Genomic DNA, 21,892 nt, shown 5'->3' on the forward strand with positions numbered 1-21,892 from the left:
CAGTTGGATATTGAAGAAAATATGCGACGATTTAAAATGTGTGTATATATATATATATCTTGGAATATTTTTCATAATATTTAAATTAAATACTGTTTAAAAGTGCTATCCAAGTATATTGTTAGTGTTTTTATAATTGGATATTTCTAAAAAAAGATGGCAAGATTTAGGCTTTGTATATTTATTTATGTGTATATATATTGATAGTTTTCTTAATATTTAATAATAACTTAATTAAAATACCCTTCTTAGTGTATTCGTAATATTTGTATAATCCTTATAATATCTCAATATTTAAGAAGTGTATATATATACTGGAATATTTTTAATAATATTACAATTAAATACTGTTGTCAAACTAAAACAATTAGCAATATTTAGGCTTTGTATATGTATATATATTTCAAATAAAAAATAAATCATCAAACTTTATTAAAATACCTTTCTTAGCATTAAGTTTCCTTACTATTTGGATATTGTTAATAATATGCTAATATTTAAGTAATGAATATTTGAATTGTTATTATATTATTATTAAACACACAAAAAGAAGTGTGTTCTTAGTGTTTTTATAACCAGATATTCTTAAAACTATTTAATATAAGATGTATTTTAGTATATTTATAATCATCCTAAAATGAAATGTCTTTATCCAACATTATAAAAAAATCTTTAAAGTATATTATAAACATTTTTACATTTGGATGTTCCTTAAATTATTTAACTTTCAAGATCTAAGATATATATTTAAAATTATCTTAAAATAAATAGTTTTCAAATACCTATCTAAGTGGAGTCTTAGTATATTTATCATTGGATTGGATTGAAACATTCTTTTATAATTGGGTGATGCTAAAATGTTTTAAATGTAAGATATACGTTGGTATAATTATAATTATTTTTAGAATAATTAGTCCTGTCCAAAATAAAAACGGCTATCTGGTGTAAATTAAATATATCTTTATAAATATAGAAGTTGGGCTGTTGAGTTGTTAAAAATAAAACAATTCAATCTACATCCAAGTTGCTAAATTTTTCAGAAAGTGTGACTATTTACAGTAGTTGTTAAAACACTGTTCTATTCAATAATATATATATATTTTTATCTAAACTATCAACATTTAAAGACTGACCTGACGTTTTACTGGAATATATGTTTCAACATGGCTTCTAAATACATATATGATGCAATCTACATAAAGTAGCACCTATTTATTTGCCATAAATCTAATTTTTTTAACAATAGTCAAAAAAATACAATAAAAATAGAAATGGTTTGAAGATGAGATGGTTTTGATGCACGAATAATAAAACTGAAAATCAATTGAAGTAAATCTACGGTTCTAGCAAAACCACCAAAAGCAGCTGTTAATGATTATAGCAGAAACCTTGAGAGAGCCAGACTCAAGGCGCTGCTTCAATTGGTTTATCTTCTCATTACGACAACATGGTGATCAGTTTTCCATTATTATGTCTTTTTGTGCACATTTACAGTTGTTATTACATGTATTTGTGGGTAAAATATGGTTTGATTATTTTAAAATGTTTGTTATTATTATTATTTATTATTAAACACAAGTAACCCCTTACAAAAGTCAAATGAAAAAGTTGCTCCTTCTTAAACACGAAGTTCACGTCAATCCAAAACTGCTTCATGTAGCAAACGGCACATTTATTTGTTTGTGTTTTTCAAATCTAATAATTAATTCCTTTATAAGATTATTCCCGCTTGCTTGACTTTATTGAAACGGACGGTTTCACATGAGATTCACGTCTAACGTGCCGTCGAAATGGAAGGAAAAAAACAAAAAATGCTAATAAGTCGCAGTATCCTGAGGCCATGTTGGCTAGTGTATGCTAATATTGTTGTGTTGTTCTGTACTCTTGCATTCGTGAGGATCATTTGTAAAACCTGCAGACGTCTGCGGAAGTCGGATCTTGTGGTTTTCAATCGGTTCTTACAAGAGTTTATTGAGTACAAATCTTCAAGCGGGAAGTCAAACTTGATGTTGTGACGCCTCGCTTCCTGCAGCTGGTCTACAGTACAGCCTGCTAATACAGGCGTGGCATTGGTGTGTGTGTGTGTGTGTGTGTGTGTCGGTGCATGTGTGTGTGTGTAATTTGCAGAGCAGTGCAGGAGGTCTGTATTTATAGAAGCACTTGACTACACTCACAGATCTTGGGAAGCCCTTCTGAACAGAGTTGTGTGTATTCACAAACTCATCTGGAGATCGCTGTGAGTTTTCAACACGTGAAGCTTGGAATTTATTGAATAAAATATCCCATTAAGAATTTAATAATGATACAAATGTACATAAAAGTGTGTGTTTTGAATGAAGTTGCGGATTCAGGTGTTTATTTATGAAAGTATTATTATGGCATTGTGTATTATTCAGGTCTACCAACCTTTCATAATGTAATATTTAAAAACTTATTATAAAAATGTGCATATGTATGTATATATATATATATATATATATATATATATATATATATATACATACATATATACAACAAATAATGTTTTAGTCCTGTTTTATAAGCTTATAAAAACCTCAAAATGTATATAAAAGAGCTGTTAATTGCATTGTAGTGAATTAATTAATCTATGTTTCAATGTTATAGTCAAATAAAATACACTTTTAAATAATTTTTTACAAGGACATTAACAATTTCTGAAAGTCCTTCGTCGTATTAACACTTGACGTATTTAATCCAAATTCTTATTTTTTAAATATTTATTATAGATTATTCTCTCAATTAAAGTAATTACTCCTGCACCTAATAATAAGTAACTATTTTTTGTATGTATATTTGTGAAGTTTTTCGTTCAATTTAGAATTCTATTTATATTTTATTCTTATTTAAGTATTTTATTCCTTTTTTTTGTGTGCACTTTCTTATTGTATTAAAAAAAAGTTTTTCACCTGATGCTACTGTAAACAAAAATTTCCCCTTGTGGGACTAATAAAGGAGAAAAAAAAATCCTAATCTAATCTACACAAATCTTGAGTTAATATTACAGTGTTAGCATTTACAAAGACACTGTTTCTTTAAGTTCCGTAGGCGGATGAAGTCACTCAAACCCTAGCAGGAGCCAAGGTTTCACACAGTTTAATTTGGTTTATTTGCCTTTTTAAGTTCATCCATGCCCTGACACTGAATGAGATTATGGACTGTGGGAGGAAACCAGAGTACCCGGGGTAAACCTACGCAAGCATTTGTGAGGCAGGTCTGGCTTTGAGGCAGTTGGGCTAAAACTCTTACGTCACAAGCTCTGGAAAGCAATTCATGGTTTAAAATAAAATGATGCATCACGTCCGGAATGTAATGCAACCTCAACAAATTCCAGTGTTTACAAAGTTTTCTAAATATGATTTTTTTTTGACACACAAAGTGAAAATGATGCCAGTTTGACAGATGTGACCTTAAATGGTTTTTAAGTGTTTTTTTTTTAAACGTAGCACGTGTTATCACTAACTTGATGAAGACCAAGAGCTGTTGAAAGGAAGATAGCATTTCCTTTCAGCTCCTGAGGGACCTCACGTGTTTGAGGATGTAGTGTAGATAGTGTTTGTGTAGCTGCTTGTGCGCCTGGTGTGTTGTTGTTGTTGCACGTTTGAAGACTGTATGTTTCCTCGTATTAACCGATGAATGTTATTGTTGTAAATTCAATCGATTGAGCGCAGAATATTCACATTTAAATGTCTCTTGAACACTAGAATAGTTTTAAAAGTTTTCTTCTTCAGATTTACATGCTTGAGTGTGAACTATTGTGTTGCGGTTTTCAGCGAAACTAGTCACAATGGCAGGAAATGACATCGTTCACGTCCTGAGGTGTGAAGTTTTTGTTCATTCAGAAAGATCATTCTTTTGCATAATGTCCAGTTACCCAAAACTAAAATAATGCACACACACAAGTCATTTTAGTACAGGATTTTCTGCAAAATCATATTAGTCACAGTACTAATCATAGTAGTGAAGTTTACTTAAACAAGTTAATAATGAAAAAGAGTAAAACTCTTTATTGTTACAGAGAAACTACCCTGGAGCTTCTGCTGATTCAGCGTTTATTATTTTTTTTAATGTATTTTCATAGACTTTGTTTTTTGCCAATACTGCATTACATTTTTTTTGTTTATTTCTGAAGGTTGGTCCATGAAAATAATGCTGACATTAAACTTTTTTTGCACTGCACACCGGCTTAAAACCCCTGATCTATAACATTGAGCCACTGAAAAAATCACAAATGTCTTATTCAAGCTTCTAATATAGTAAATTAAATTATTGTTTCATAATCTTTGTGTTTGCCAATTAATTATTGATTTATTGAATTATTAATTTACCAAATAATTATTGGCAAGAACCCGGCGATACAAAACGTATCACAATACAGAGGCACAACGATACAATACATTACGATACTGTAGGATATATTTGTAGTATTGTCCGAGTACTTGACTCTGATGTTGCAGAATTTACAGACCACATGACTCTTGACGAAGTCGTAACTGTTTTCGTTTCTTTCCGAATAAAAATATGTACAAATATCAGCTATAAATCAGCTCGAGTCCACTGTATCCTCTTGTCCTCAGTCCATCAACAGAATCTCTCTGGATTTCTTTTTTACTTTAGCTTTGGAGCCCTTGCCTGATGTTTATTTGAAACACAAAAATGAGTAAATGCATTGAATTTTTGATGTTAATTGTGAGCAAAAAGATCAAAATATTTTATTTGATGAATACTTAATTGAAATATAAACCATTAAATAAGGTTTAAAGTAAAATATGATTTGAAAGGCAGAAAAAACAACAACGATACAGTGTAACGATACAGTTTCTTGGAATAAAAAACACATTACGACATGTGTATCAATATTTTCTCACACCCTTAAAATCCATGAATATGATAGTAATCTATATTAGTTCTCATTGAGGGACAGGATTTTGGCCATAGTTGTATATATCCAATAACTCCTCAAATCCTCTTAGTTTGATACATATTTTCCTTGACTTTGGAAAAACCCGCTGACTTTGCTTCGATTTATTTACATTTGGTCTTTTTTCTCGATGGTTTATTTTTCAGGGCTAATATTTCTGTCACTTGTGGCGGCGGCGGTTGTAATCCAGCACAAGTTGCGTCACACATATGCCGGTCCGTGTGTGTGTGTGTGTGTGTGTGTGTGTGTGCGTGAACGACACATTGCAGTGTGAGTCAGATGAGCAGAAAGAAAGAGGTAATTGTGAGTTGTCGTAGACTTGGAGAGTAGAAAAGAGCGATGGGGGGTTGGTGGGAGGAGGGTGGTGTGGTGGGTGGAGCGAGTGGAACAAAAATAAACTAGAGAGAAACAGACACGGCAAAAAAAAACGAGTGGATTCGGCTTTAAAAACGTGTCTGACTAGACTAAAGTCGTCTAAATATAACTGCTTTGTTGTACGTCGTCACCGGGATGATGGTTTTCTTCTGGACCGGAGTGTTCATCCGTATTATAATAGTCTTATAATAACCTTAATTTAAGACGGTTAAAGTAATGTCTTCACTTAAATAATCTAGATTATTTTCCATTGTTTTATGGTTTTACAGTCTTTCTTTACAAAATGATCTTGCTTTATTTTTCAGTCTCGCCCCCAAAATGTTGTTTATACATTGAATAAATATTGATATATTTCAGTCGCCAGGTGGAAATGATATGTAATTACGTTGGAGTCGAGCTACAGAAGAAGAGGGTGACGGAGTGCGGAGATAAATATCACCCGATGACATCATGTCTTTCTTGTCAGACGTTTGCAGCTACATGCAGTGAACTCGCAGTAATGTACTGCCGAGATGGATTAGCCATGACGCACCGAAAACACCTGGACGAGAGCCGCAGGTAGTATTAAAAAAAACTAAATGTGTAAAGGTCAGTTGTGGTTGGAATATCTTAGTGTGTGTAACTGTGTCTGTCTACTCTGTGACTCACTTGCAGGTCCCGGGTTTGAGAGTTTGTGTACTCGTGTATTTACAGTGAACTTAATTTCTACCTCTTGAAAGACAGTGATTTATACGAGATTATTATATTCAAGGAAGGCGTTTATAAAAATAACATGTGATCTCGCGAAGAAATTTGACTCTTTTTTCTTACCCTTGTGTACACCAAGGGTTAAATTAAACATTAAATTAAATTAAATTAATAATTTAATTGAATTTAAATTAATTTAACTTTTAAATTAATAAATGTTATTAAACAGTTATGTTAACTAACTGTTTAATAACATTTCTTCTAACGTTATGATTCATTTATCTTGGTCTTATGTGTTGTATCTGATTTTTCCACGGACGTACAATTATTATTAACACATTTTTGAATGAAAAACTAGTTTATTAGCAGTAAAAAGCGTGTATTTAGGATAATAATACTACTACTTTCTTAGGTGAAACATTACTTAATTAAAAAGGAAGTGAGTCAAGACTGACACAGCTTCATTAATCTAAGTCATCTACATCTTTTTTTTTTGTTATTTTTCCATATTTTTTAACCAATTTGTTAGACTGTAGCCAATGTTGTAAGCCTTGCTGTAGGCTGGTGATGTGTAAAAAATAAGTTTTTTTTTTTTTTTATCAATACCCTTTTAGTGTTTGTTAAATAGTTTGACTTAATTTCTAGGCTCTGCAATTTGTTTTTTATTGATTTATCTTTATAAAGATTTCTTTAAAACACACCCCTGTTATGGTATAATTAGAAAAGCACAATAAAGAGTGCATATCTCTGCCAAGCAGCTCAGTTTGACGAAAGTGTTCAAAGATTATTAATTAAAGATGGATTATTCGATGTGGCACAAGTTTCGTTAACCGTCCAATTTGAAACATTTTGTGAAAATAAATGAACAATATCGACGACACATTTTGTCACTGTAGCCACATTAAAGTGTGTTTATGTTATCGTCTGTTGTTACAGCTTTCCATGTTTTCGCTCGTTCTTAACTGGTCAAAGGCGATGAGGATTCTTGGAGGTCTATGAGGGGGAAGACGTTTTCTAAAACCCCCACCAAAATGTCCTTCCTCTTGTTCGGCCTGTTTATAATTCCGAGAAAATCAAAAATACTTTTTTTTGTGTCATGCATTTTAAATAAACAAACCAGTTTTGGTGACAAAATTCAGTGTAAACGGGTTTTTTTCCAGTGTAAAACATATGTTTTACATGCATTTATGATAGGTTTGACTGTCATGATTTATTTATAACCTTTGACCTGCTGACGCACCTCCTGCAGTTGACATCTGTCACCACTGAAGGGCGACGTTAACACCCCGGTCGAGATAAGGGGGAGGAACACGAGATAAGACGGACATATCTTGTGTGTGTTTCTGTGCACGACTAATCCATCGCCCCCCCCCATTAATCAGATTTACTCCCGAGCAACCCCTTGTCTTGTTTGCTCATGTTTGTGTGTTCAAACAGAACGTCTCTGTGTCAACATCGACCAAAAATAATACCGTGACAGACTCGACACACAAAGTGCAGTCGGTGTCAACAAACAGGACTCGCTGCTCCTGTGGTCCATTTCTCCGGGCGGGGAATATGTTTCGGAAAAAGAGACCCGTCGTCTGTCGTTCTGCCTGGAGGGCGACAAAAAATCTGCAGCTCAGTGATTCTCCCGACCAAACTTCTGTCGGTCCTCCACGAGCGGGACATCTTGATGGACTTATTATTTAGTGGATTGGAGGACGGGAACATACAGAATGTGAAATTAGGAAATATATATGGCGGTTATGGAAAACATTTGACGGTCAACTTGAAATTATGCACAACTCGCAATATATTTTTTTAATTCAATTCAACTTTATTCAAGTAATCTCCAGACCCTGTACAATTCAAATAACACGATATACGAGAAACTGGCAGAAACCTAGTGCAAACCCAGACTTTGTTGAGGCCTACTGCTGTTCTTTAATGCCTAGCAGTTCAATAAAGTTTGTTTAAAATAAAATAATAAAATAATAAATTAATGTATTTACAATTAATAATTAATGCTGTGAATATTTGCATGTTGTGTTGCGATAAAACCTCCGGCCACTAGATGGCAGCAGAAATTACAGTTACAATGAAACCCTGCGAGATCCCGGCGATGACTGAGGATGAGAGGATACACTCGACTCCGGGAGCTTTTAAAGCTGATGTTTGGACATATTTTGCCTTAAAAACGAATGAAAGCAAATACTTGGACGAAACTACCCAATATAAACTTGTTTCCACAGTATCTAAATGTCAATATAGTTTTTGTTCATTCAGAAAAACTATTACATTATTATACCTGCTTAAAGTTGAAAATGACCAAACGCATAATGTCTAGTTACCCAAAACTAATAATGCACACACTAAAGTTGTTAAACAACAGGATTTGCGACAAAAGGTATTTGTCAAAGTACTAATCACAGTAGAGAACTTTACTTAAAAACAAACGAGTAAAATAATGAAAAATAGTAAAACAAAAACTCAGAAATGACATGCTCTCCAATCAAAGGAACAATGAAACCTTGCGAGATCCCGGCGATGACTGAGGACGAGAGGATACACTCGACTCCGGGAGCTTTTAAAGCTGATGTTTGGACATATTTTGGCTTCAAAACTAATGAAAGCAAATACTTGGACGAAACTACCAATATATACTTCAAGTTTACCACAATATCTGAATGTCAATATAGTTTTTGTTCGTTCAGAAAGATCATTCTTTTGCTCCTGCTTAAAGTTTAAAATGACCAAATGCATAATGTCTAGTTACCCAAAACTAAAAATGCACACACAAAAGTTGTTAAACTACAGGATTTGCAACAAATCTTATGAGTCAAAGTACTAATCACAGTAGAGAAGTTTTATTAAAAACAAATGAGTAAAATAATGAAAAATAGTAAAACAAAAACTTAGAAATTACATCCTATCGAAGGAAAGATGAAACCCTGTGAGATCCCGGCGAAGACTGAGGACGAGAGGATACACTCGACTTCAGGGTTTCTTTTAAAGCTGATGATTGGACATATTTTGGCTTCAAAACGAATGAAAGCAAATATTGGGACAAAACTACCAATATACAGTATATATACGTACTTGTTCCATAATATCTGAAATCTCGATATATCGTATCGTTGACCCTGTATCGTGGTACGTATCGTTTCGCCAGATTTTTGCGATGCAATACAACCCAATATGTCATGTATTTTACATTTATAATATTTGTTTTGTTATAGAATGGTGGGGAATTAATTTTCAATCCTTGTGTTTAACAATGTTAACGTTAAAATTAGGATACTTGGCTGACCCTTATCAGCAACATCTTGTCTTAAGTTACGACTCGGGCTGGTTGCAAATAAAAATGTGGGAAATCAGTAGATAAGAGATGAATAACCGAGTAGAAAAATGCCTCTAAATTAGGAATGTCGAACTGAATTCCACGTCTAAATCATTGCCCAAACAAAATATCTATTTACCAAAACTGTCTGTAACAGTAAGTATAAGTCTGATAACCGTATCATTTTTTTTATTCCTGGAGGCTCATAAATATGTATTTGATTTAATGAGTGGTCTTCGTCAATGTGAGGAATTCGTTTTTTTATTTTTATCCTGGCTCAAGAACATCTTGGCGTTCTTAAGAAATGACTCGTGAAGATTGCAACGAAAAGTCCGGTGAATCACAAGATAAGGGTTAAAGTTTTTTTGTCTAAAACTTTCTGTACTGTAAAGCGGTTTCTGCTACGCTCTCCCTCCGTCGTTCCTCCAATTACAGTTTGATTTGTACATCTGGCTTCCCTCTCTCCCCCTTCATCCCTCTCTGGGGAGACAAAAGAGGCTGCCTCCCTTCCTCTGCCGCCTCCCTCCCCCTCCACTGTCACGGCTGGAGGCCTCTTATTGCCTCGCTCCGTCCTCCCCTCCTACTCGTGCCGCTCTGTAGTAGTCGTGGTGGTGGTGGGATTAAGAGGAGAAGGCGGCGTCGTAAGCTGACGTTAGCCATCATTACAGAGTCACCCGGCCACTACATCGCGAGCCGACACCGCAGAAGCCTGGGATTTACTCTTTCCTTTTCGCTGTCAGTCACTCTCCTCTCTTCATGGATGGGATATATCATGGTGAGTGTTACTAAAAAAAAAGAGATGATGCACGTCTTTGGGTTTGTGTCGCTGAGAGTTTGATGCGAGCTGCAGTTTTACTTCTTACTTTCTGGAGCTTAACATGAACATTTTTTAGAAGTATTTACTGTGTATCGGTCTAACTTGGCTTTTTAATGAAGTTGTAATGAAGGTTTGTGATTTATTTGTTTATTTCGGTTTAGTTGGCTTCACTTTAAAATGTTCTTTCATATTACTTTGGGACATTTAGCCTCTATCAAACTTAAACATGACAGTGATGTATTGTGTTTTCTTTCTGTATTGATTAGGGAAAAAAGATATTCTTTTGAAGAAACTACTCTTTTTCTGGCTTTTACAGCGAATAAATGAGCAAATACTTTCTCTAATCAAATGTGAATGTACTTGTAGGAAAGTGCTTCTCAAAATATAAACAAAAATGTAAACTTATATTAACAATGAAGTGCATTAACGATCTTAAACAACCTGGAGCAACATGTAATATCCAGTATCTGTCAGTGTACATGTTTTTTAACTTTAAACTCTGTTTTAAGCCAAAATGAGTCCAAATGTATATTGAAATATATATTTTACCTTTGAAATAACATTTTACTTTAATTCTGTTAAGTTATTTTATTTATTAATTATATTGAGAAAATTTGATCTGTGATTAACACGATTTAAAAGTAAGTTGGGAAATATTGATACAGTATTGGGAATTATAATATTGCGTTATATCGATTATTTTCTTACACCCCTAGTATTGTTGTAGTATCAGTATTCAACACTTCTGTATCGATTTGTATTTTTATCGATTCATTTTATGGTTTTCTAATGACACTCAAATACTTTTTTCATACTTTTTCTAAGGTTTATATCTCATTAAGTACATTAAAATTACATCCACGGCAACTAAACTTAAACAATTAAATCCCTCGAAATCCCGGTTATGATTGCGAACGAGAGGATACATTTTTAAGATGATGTTTGTACATTTTTTGGTTTCAAACCAAATGAAAGCAGTTACGACTTCGTCAAGAGTCATGTGGTCTGTAATTCTGCAACACCAGAGTCAAGTACTCAGCAATACTACAAAGATATCCTTGTTCCTACAGTTTATAGTTGTTCCTGTATCATGATATGTATCTTAAAGCCAGAATTTTTACAATACACACACCATAGAGCCAAATACAATCACGTCCTTGTTAGAAGTTTAAGAAAATATTGATACACTTGAATATGCCAATGTTTATTTTCACTATACCATGTCAATATTCAATCAATCAAATTCTAAATTAACAGTCAAATATTCACTGCGTTTGTTTATTTTGTGTTAAAATCAAATAAAAACAACGTTTTTTTTACTTTAACATGCAAAAGGAAGAAGAACAATCACACGATGTCAATTTAATTCAGTGTCACCTAAAAACATTTGTAAAATTATGCAAGTGTGTCGAAAGGTTTTGAATACTGAGCTAAATATCGTGTATCAAATTGTATCTTGAGATAACAGTAGTGTAACACTAGTGCCTTAGTCCTAGTCTTTGGCTCATGCAAGGTTTATTTGGCTCATAATATTTCACTAAGATTTTTAAAAACTATTAAAACTTTCAATTATGCTTTACAAGTGCGGTGACATTATCTTAATACGCTTCTCAAGCCGCTACATTTGAATCGACATAAATGTCACCGCGGTAAAGTTCAGCCTCGGAGTTATCATACCATGGAACGTGTCATAACTCAACCGGAGTCGAGAAGGAATGTTGGTTTAAGGGTAAATCTCTGGTGGGTTGTTGACTTGCTTTTAAATCAAACTCCACTCAAACCATGACGAGGATCAAAAGTCTTGACTACGGTTCCACGACACCTCAGAAAACTGACATTTACAGATGTTTCCGTGGCCCCTTGAACACATCTGTGTTCATTTTTATATGGGAAATAAGAAAGAAAACCGTATAAATGGAAACAGTTTTTAAAAGACCTTGGTGCTACACTCACTTGAGACTTTTATATTCTTACAAAGATCTTTTTCCTACTTCTCTGTTAAACTACTCAAAAGAAAAAATCACTTTTCCTCTCTTTTTTTTACAATATACATCATATTTTTTTGAATATTCTGGCTTTTAAGTTACAGTGAAATAAGTTATTGCATTCCATGTTCATGGGCCACATCCTTCCATAAGCCTCACGGTGACCGAGCTGAAGGCAAAAATCCTCCTTTAATTATGAATCTTGAGTTGGGTTCTTGCCTTGAAAGAGTGATTGTACGTTTGCCTGCCAAAAATATCTATAGTGCATTTGTAATTTATCTTTAGATTCAAGTGTACATCCTTCAGCTGAGTATTTTCCCACGTGCCATCTGTGTGGAGGCGGCGGTGTTTTATTATGTGGGTGAACTTGCTGAGAGAGATTCCAGCTGCAGCACTTTCTGGGTTACATCATTTATAGTTCAGAGATTTTTGATACTTTTGAGAGTCAATTATTGATGGAAATTTGTTAAAGCATTTTATACACTTGGCATCATCTTTCTCTTCTTGTTGGCTTCTTGTCATTGTTAGTTTACATCATGTTTTTTTTCCTGTAACTGAACTTGTATTTAAAAAAAATGCATTATTCAAGACTTATTGTCAACTAGGGGTGTGTATTGACAATAACGATACTATGTATTTTGATGTATTGTGAGGTACTGTAATAACTAGAATATATTTGTAGTATTGTCGCGTACTTGACTCTGGTGTTGCAGAATTTACAGACCACATGACTCTTGTTGAAATCGTAACTGCTTTCAGTTGTTTTGAAACCAAAATGTGTCCAAACATCAGCCTTAAAAGCTGCTGGAGTCAACTGTATCCTCTCGTCCTCAGTCATTGCTGGGATTTCATTAAGCTGTGGAGGACGTAATGACTGCTTCCATCTAGCGGCCGAAAGTTTAATTGCAAATATTTACGGTGTTTGTTTGTTTGTGTTGTAAGTTAAATGAAATAAAAAACAATTATTTATACACACTTATTCGAAATATAAACCATGAAATAACTATGCTTAACTGGGATGTATATATTTGTACTGTAATGCTCATGTCCACATATTCCGTTTCCTCTTGGAAATGTATATGTTTTATACATATTTTTTCTAGGACTCTTTGTCTGCACACTGTCTTTTTTTCCGCTAATGCTAGTTATGCTCCAATTTTCATTCTGCTGCTTTATAGAATGACAATAAAGCCATTCTATTAAATAAAAATAAAATGTGGTTTGAAAGCAACAATAAAAGTTGACGCAGTGCTCTTGAATATCGATAGAGTTCTGTGAAAAAAACATAATGCAATATTTAAGTGTATCGATGTTTTCCAACGGCTCTATTTTCCAACTTTGCTATCTGTATTTGTTGAAGCCCACCAAGATATAATATGTAGCCCACTGGTCATTTGGCTTAAAACTGAAATACATTTTTAGTTTGTAAGAGTATTAAAGATAAGCTGAGGTATAAAATGATTCCAAAATGTTCACAGGAAGGTCCTAAAATGGTAAAAAGGAAAGGAGTTTTTGACTAAATTAATATGTATAGAATCCAAAATATAACAAAAAGACTCATACTTCATGTTAAGGACGGTTTAGTTAAGTAAACACTTTGTGTGGCCCCTGACCCAGATTACTAAAAGGTCCTGTTTCACTCCTTGTTTCATTGAGTCTGAGACCCCTGTTGCTATGAGCTACTGTTGTGTTGATGATGCATCACGGTACAGCTGCTAAAGTATCATGATATAGTGTCTTATTTCTGAAAGGCCTCTAGATGGCGCTCTCTCCTTGACAATATTTGGCTCTGATCCACTAATTCTTAATAACCAGGTATCATTTTCAAACTGAGAGTGCCATCTAGTGGCCTAAAAAAACAAAGACACTGTATCATGATACCTCACCAGCTGTCTCATCATTTTTATATAGGGTTGGGAGGCTAAAGTTGGTTGAAATCTGAGCGATAAATCAGAAATCTCTTGGTTGTAAACGTGGATCTGTTCAAGAAGGAAGACGACAAATGGATCCCGTTCCGATCGCAAATATCCCTGCGAGGCTCTGCTGAAACTAGACCACAGGCTGCTGGATCGAGGCTAGTCGTTTCATAATGAATGCATTTTCCAGTCTGCCCGAGCTGACTCTGTACACGGTCAGATGATGCGAATAAATAATTGTCATGGTTCGCTCGGGCAAGTACGCCGCTCATATTTTTTCCACGACCAAGTTGTGTTGCTCTGATTCTGTTGTATTGCATTATAAATAGTCAACGTCTCCTCAAGTGTGCGTCGCCCCCAATAAACCAGCAAGATTTTCCACTGCACCTGAACTCTGCACACTTGTGTGTGTGTGTCATAGTGTGCGCTTCGGCATACAAAAGTGAATAATCACTGAAGCGTTCACGTGACCTTATTATGTGGCGTGCTCGTGTTCAGCGTGCTAGAGAGTGTGTAAACGTGGTCCTCGGCATTTCATCGACACGTCATCGAGTCACATGCGGTCTTTAGCCGTTTATTCATATTTAACTTGGTTGTGTTTCTTTTTGTTGGACCTCGTCCAGAAGGTCTCGCCACGACGATCAAAGTTTGGACGCTAGTAAAAACCACGCACGACAGCTGGCCCCGCTCCTCAGATTAAATATATTTAATCTGACAGTTTAGTTGCTTTATGTTTGGGTGTGAAGAGACGCATCTACTAGAGTCGCTGTGATCCGCCATGGTTGCTCTCAGCCACGTACTTTAGACAAAATCCTGTAAATGCAGCTTTTAGCTAGAAAGCCCTGCTGCGGTTGCAATCATAAAATTGTATCTTTTTTGTTAATGCATCAGTCGAGACGGCGTGTTGGTATTTTGGAAGGAAAAACATAGTTTTTACAAATCAAACCAGACCTTTCATTCACTCTTTTTGTAAGTATCGGACGACAAACGGACGACAAATAGTTATCTAGTGCGAGTGTATTTCTTAAATCGACTTTTATTTTCTTTTTATTCTGATCAGAGCATGATGGGAAATCTGTAGGGATTAAATAAGACCAGCTGTAAAGTCATCACTTTCTAGCAGTTTTGTTGATTTTCTTTTCTCACCTTCATGGCGACCAAAGTATAGTTTTGGAGTATCTGTGTCTTTTTTTTTCGGGTATAATTATTGGACAGAAATATATGCCCAAATAACAGACTCAATTGTCTTTGTCCAAAAGGACATACATATTGCAAAAAGTACCCACAGTGTTTTGTGTTAGCGTAGCATGTTAGCCTTTTAGCTTCTGCTAAAACCAAGCTCAAAATATAGACTTCTTTAATTTTCTTCTGAAGAATTTATGGAGGTATTTGAATGTTTTGAAGTGTCTTTTTGGACGAAAAGGACGACGTGAATTAGCGCTGTTCGTGGCCGCCATATGGACATACATTTTTGCATATAACTCCTAGGAGAACAGATTATTCTGAAAATAAACCCATCCCTTAGTTGACTTGATGGCGAGTAGAAAATGAAAATGAGGGAAATTTGGATTTCGTGTGAACTAACTACTACTTCTTCTGCCTGAAACGGTACCTGGGATTATGTACACTTGGAGGGGGTGACGTCAAGTTAGTCTGGAGATTTGTTTTTCCTCTTTAAACTGGAACGTAACACAAAAGAAAACCATTTCAAATGAGGCAGCTGGGCCATTGATCATGTCTCATTCTCTACGTTGTTGATAAACTACATAAAAAGTGTGAGCACCAATATAACCCCTGCTGTGACAATGGCACCGCCATTTACTTGGTGTTTTGTAAAAACATGGACACATGGCGAAGATTGACGGTGTGTGTGTGTGTGTGTGTGTGTGTGTGTGTGTGAGCGAGCAAGGTGGCGGACAACAGAGCAGTGGGAGCAGGTGTTTGAGGCGAACTATTGTGTGTTCATGTGTTTGATGAAGCTGAATAGACAATTAGTAATTAGCACCACGCTGGCATTCACATTAGGTCTCCAAAGGGACGCCGCCTTTGTTGGGGAAAAACCAATTCAGTTACAGTGGTCCCTCGCCATATCGCGGCTCACTTGTTTATTTTTCACACAAGGTTTCTTTTTTGTTTACTCTCTTGCAAATAGCTGATTTATTGGAACAGCAAAAAAAAAAACTTCAACACCACCTCAGTACTTGGATGGAACTCATTAATTACCTCACACAACTTAATGATGGTACAAACAAAACGGTGAGCTCCCATGATGCCTTTCTACACCTTTATCTATTTAATGACGATGTTTGATCGCTACAACACTGCATTTAAATTCTACGCCAGTTGCTATGTCCTTCTTATTTCCTTGATTTTCTGGAACTCCCGTGTTGTTCTCAGTATTATCTTGATCTTTAAAGTATATACTTTTTTGAGTATTGTTTTGATTGTTAAAGCGCTTTGTGACCCTGGTCTGGAAAAGCGCTATATAAATAAATATTACTTACTTACTTACTTACTTACTATGTCGTAAGTGATCGACGGCTGTGATTGGTTGGCTGGGCGGCAAAGCATTATGGGAGCTGTTCAGATCACCCTTCCCAAGAAGGTTGTTGAGGGGGGTGGCACATCGTATGCAAGTTTACAAGTTCTAATCATTCTTGTTGAATAAACGTAAAGATAAAATTGTCAGTACTTTGCAGATTTCGTTAATTGCGGGCATTAAACAATAATCTTCGAAAAAGTAGTGACAATTTAATTCCTTTAAATCCGATGCATATGTTTTGGTTAAAAGTTGACATAACTTTTTGAACGTTAATGCCAGTTATTGTTAAATTAAAATGTAAATAAAACAACAAGTGTTCATAAGATCTTTTCATTGTTATTAACTACTCATGTTTTGATGACGCCTCATGAAACTGTTGTATCATGATACAGTGTCTTCATTTTGAAAGGCCACTAGATGTCACTCCTTGGTAGAAAAATGACACCAGGGTTTCTTGAGTAGATCAGAGCGAAATATTACAAAGCAGAGCCTCATCAACCTTCTCTAAATTCACCATCGCTTCACTGGCGCTCCTGCAAACACTCCTTCTCACTCCCACTTCAATATTATTCCCCTGCAGTCTTTCCCCCCTCAATCCATACATTGTGTTGGCAGACTCCAACATCAGGAATCATTAGTAAGGGAATACCTCATGGTTCTATCCTCCTCGAGGGCCAGAAAGTGTTGGTCTCATGTTGCAAAGGGTCGATAACGCACCATGAGTCACCTGACTGGTATTTCCTTTCTGTGGCCATTACATCATTAACGTTGATGGACTATGCTGTCATTTTACGACCCCGGCCACGTCCTATGTGTGCCTGTTTGTGCGTTTACTGTACGTGCGAATGCTTAGGCAGCAGTTGTGTTGCCACCGGGGGCGTCTGGTACCACTTACACTTCTGACCCCCGGCCAATACACAGCTTTGTTTTTGTAATGGAGCAGCAGTCTTGTGGGGACTTTACACCTATTAAGTGGGGAGCCCGATATGAAAGGTTATTTAGGTTACCCCTGTAGCTAGTGAATAATAGCCATGAACATATATCATTCCATGCGTTTGTCGACTTAACTTGAATTCTCTTTGGCTCAACAACCCAAGAAGACCTTTACATTTTACGATAGAAACCTTTGATTATATATAAATGGAGCTCGTGTCATGTTCTATTTACTTTAATTTTTATATAGTTTGCACGTATTGAATGTAATCTTCATTTATAAACATGTAATAGAACATATTATTTATTTTCCTTTCTTCAATAGTTTACATTAAATACTTGTGTAGATACTACTATCATATATTTCGTCTAGATTGACACTTTCGCTATGTCTAAGAACACACCATGACACCATGACACCATCATAAGGGTGAAACTTAACCGTCATAACGATCTAAAAGCAGCTCATGTTCACTATTGAGGTTTTTTTTCTGGATTCATCTACAATATTTCCATTTCTATTGGTTTGTTTTCTTTGTTATTGCAAACGTCCTTATTAATTTAAGTACAGATTCCTCCTGCATGTTGAGGGACGGTCCCTATGTTAGTAACCATCTTCCTCTGATGCATAGGATCAATTCCAGAGCCCTCAGAGGATACAAAGTGTTTTCCTGTTCATTGGAAAAAAAAGGAATAGCCAATTTTACAATTACACTAGGCTGATCCAATCAATTTTCACAATACTGAATCCATCAGCCAGCATAAGACCATGATGCATAGCAACTTTACCTATAATACAGAGAATAATATACCAACGTTAGTGGTTATATTGCTGTGGCTTTTTGACTGAAACATATAAAAAAAACGTTACCCAGATTCCACTTTCAGTAATATTTCTATTTATTTCTTAAAGTGCCTACAAAAAACTACCTTAAATGATTATTTATAATGTACATTACGCTTGATGAAGTGACCATTTTCAAACATCTTTTTGTTATTGAAAACCCACAACACTTACTTACTGATGTCTAATCTCGTCAGGGTATAGATTTCTGTTAGACATCCCTCTAATCCTTTAACCTTTCTCGATGAATTGTGACCCTATCGTCACGGTCTGAATAAGGCAGGTGCGAGTGAACCACAGGAAATTATGTAAGAGAACTATTTAATATTAAGCCATGTGAAGCCCAATAAATACAATAACAAGTTGTCAACGATAACCAGAGTCCAATATCTCAAGAGTCCAAAAATCCACGGAAACTGGGAATAAAAAGGGAACAAAAAGAAAAGAAGGGAACCTGCGAAAAAGAACTGAAAAAAGGATCAAAACCCTCAAGAAATACAATAAAAAAAACTAAGGCATAAAAAGGTGGACATACAAAAAAAATGTGAGCCACAACACTTCTGTACCAACACAGGAAATCCTTTGTTCTTGCACACGGGTCTGGTTCGAGTGGTTGAAGTAGGTGTCAGATCTTGAATGGGAAACGGAGAGAAAGGAAGTGAAAGAACAGAAAAAAAATAAAAGTGGACTGTTGCATGAATGTTTGTTCACAAAAGTGGATGTTAAATATTAAATCAATGTCACTTTCGTGTCTTCCAGATATCTCCAGGATTGCCTTCTATACAGGTAAGAAAATGTACTCTTGTCTCTCTATACCTGAAGAACGCTTGGTCATAAGACAATAACTCTTCTATCACCACAATATTACTGGAAGTATTCTGCGGTTTAACTACAACAAATTAAACCAGACACAAATTTAAACAAACGCCATGTTTGACTTGTTCCTCATGCTCCCTGCTGACTTGCTCATGTGCACGGAAATGTGGTTTGAGGGGGGGGTTGGCTCTTTCCCAGAAGAACTGTCCTCATCATCCGGCCCTTCACAATAGCTACACACTCACTGACACAGATGTTAAGAAGAGAAGGCGCCAATAAAAAAAGTGATGCACATCTGGTCGTCGAGAAGGTAAATGTCATGAGCCTTTGGGACCGTCGAGGTGTTGCCAGCTCAAGTTTGTGTAATTTACATCTGCTTTAAACCTTGTCTATTCTTTCCTCGTCTAAGGTTTCTTCCTCATGAACAAATTAGGTTTTGTATAATCACTTTTTTTTGGAGGTACAATTTCTTTTTACCATCTCACTTTATTAAATGTAACATTACATAATACAATCATAATAATATAAAACAAGATTTAAAACACACACGGACACAATGTTAAAATAAGATTAAATAGATCAATAAAATGATAAAGTAAAGTAATTAACAAACATTTCTTAACAACAAATAACGCTATATTGATATAACTATTTAAATTCTCCATTTTAAAATGTTCCATAAAGTCATACATACTTTTCCATATCTGATAAGTTCCCCTTTTATTACAAAATATTTTTTTCTTCAAAGGACCACATACAACTTTATTCATTTTAACACGCTGAGAAATGGAGGATCAATACACCGTTTCGCTTCAAGCAAACATATGCTGTAAGGTTTTTATATTTCTTGAGGTCAGAAATCCATTAGATCTGTATTTTCTGGGGGGAAATAAACATTGCAATAAGATCTTGTAAAAAAACGTCCCTGTAAAATCACCAAACTACACATAAATAAGTTGTTTAAGTAAATGCATTTTATATTTTCTTATTTATTGATAGGCTTTGGTTTTAATGAAAAACATTCCAGTAATAATGCAAGTATACTAAGTTAAGTTCATCAAATGAAGGGGGGTGGGATGTGCAATGGTGCTTAACCGTGAGGACCAGTTATTAGCATAACAACAGTTCTAAGCTCCTCCCTCTTCTCCACTTGCCCCTGCCTGGTTCACTTGTCCAGCACTCCGCTGTCACTTGTGCACTGCTGTCCTGCTTTTTCCTCCCATTCATCCCGAAACAATCGCCGCCTTCCCATGTGTTTTTTCTCTCCCGTCTTGTCTGCTGCCATTGTTTTTTCCTGACACACTCCGTTTTTTTTTGCCTTTTCTGGGATTTTATTCCACGTCGAGTCCCAACTTTCAGCTGGATTTGACCAGATTTTTTTCTTTCTTTCTTTCGATGAGTTTCCCCGAGAACGGGAGGTGTTTGACACTGCCATGGCAACTTTGCAACTATGGAGTCCAGGCATGAGGCCGGGACCGGCCAATAGGCAGAGCCGGGTCATTAGAGAGGGGCCACTGGAAGCAATTTAGGGGAGAGGATTGTGATGTCGACATAACTGGGGATCCTTCTGGAATACATCATCGGACTCAAGGATGTACCTTTTCCAACAAGGATTTACACCTTTGATTTTTCTTTAGGCTACTTTCAAATATTTTTCGACAGACCCGTAAAATAATAGTTAATATCTTATGATCATGCGTGGATGTGAAGCCACAAACTGCCTTCCTGTCATCACCACTGACGGTCAGGGACAGAGATGCTTTTCTATGGTCACGAGTGGATGTAACCCTTTCCCAATGTGCTGGGACAGAGGTACGAGTCTCTATCTTACTCCAGGTATGTTCAAAGTCAGGCCCAGGAACCTTTTGGAGGCCATTTTGAGGCAGATTTATGCACATGGTCCATTAATAACTGCTCTATTCAACCAGAGATTTGAAAAGTGAAAAATAAAGCTTTTAAATGCGACACCGGTTCCGACGGTTCAATTGGAAAATAAAGTTCCCAAGTTTCGGCGCTAATTCTTAATTTGTTTTTCTATCTGTAAACGAGTCATACATTTTGGTTTGATGATACAGAAGCTTTTATTTTGAACTTCTGATTAAGATAACTCTTAAGATCTCACCGTTCACGTTTAGTCTCCGCTGGATTTGTTTTTATCAAATGTGGCCCTTCTTGAAAAAAGTCTTACTCATACATCGTAAGGACTTTAAATTATAACATTATAATTATAACACACTGGGTAGATGGCAATGGTATCAGATATTGAATGAGTTTTTTTTTTGTTCATGTTGCGCAACCTTTTTGAGTCTAATGTGAACTTCTAACGTAGAGTTTTATTTCTCCCAAAGCTGGAAAAGCTTGGTTTTTATTACACGTGGAATTTTCGACACCTTTATGTCAAAGCAAACGCAACAACTATATAGCAAGTTCATGTACATGAGGTAGAAAACTAGATGACCTTTTTTTTTGGCATGGTTATTGAGGTCCCAGTGAATATTCATACAAACTTAAATGTGCTAATTTGATTGTCTTGGTTTGAATGGCTATGTTTTATAATCTGACTCATGGATGAATCGAGCGCTGAGAGAACAGAGATTATATTCGATGATGAGCAGTCTTTGAACTCATAACTTACCTCAATTTGCTTACTTTGATTTGAGTTGAGAAAATTATGAGACGACTTTAACTGTTTGTGAAGTTACGGGTATTAATAGTG

At 35.5% G+C, this 21,892-nt stretch overlaps 1 protein-coding gene across 8 annotated transcripts in view; it reads left to right on the top strand.

Annotated features, from left to right (window-relative positions):
* The window catches only part of LOC148083263 (focal adhesion kinase 1-like), a 58,977-nt gene that overhangs the window by 580 nt on the left and 36,505 nt on the right, over positions 1-21,892 (top strand). For 6 of the 8 annotated variants that reach the window (XM_087786424.1, XM_087786425.1, XM_087786431.1 and 3 more), the window contains exons 1-2: positions 9,925-10,098; positions 19,120-19,146. In XM_087786424.1, the coding sequence (XP_087642550.1) occupies positions 10,080-10,098; positions 19,120-19,146 (46 nt within the window). In that variant the 5' untranslated portion in view covers positions 9,925-10,079. Of the gene's footprint in view, positions 1-9,924; positions 10,099-19,119; positions 19,147-20,855; positions 20,989-21,892 lie in introns of those variants that run through there. The other 2 variants (XM_087786426.1, XM_087786423.1) reach the window with 2 other exon arrangements.

The sequence above is a fragment of the Callionymus lyra genome, chromosome 3, assembly GCF_982586985.1.
Source record: "Callionymus lyra chromosome 3, fCalLyr1.hap1.1, whole genome shotgun sequence".
In the NCBI taxonomy this organism is placed as follows: domain Eukaryota; kingdom Metazoa; phylum Chordata; class Actinopteri; order Syngnathiformes; family Callionymidae; genus Callionymus; species Callionymus lyra.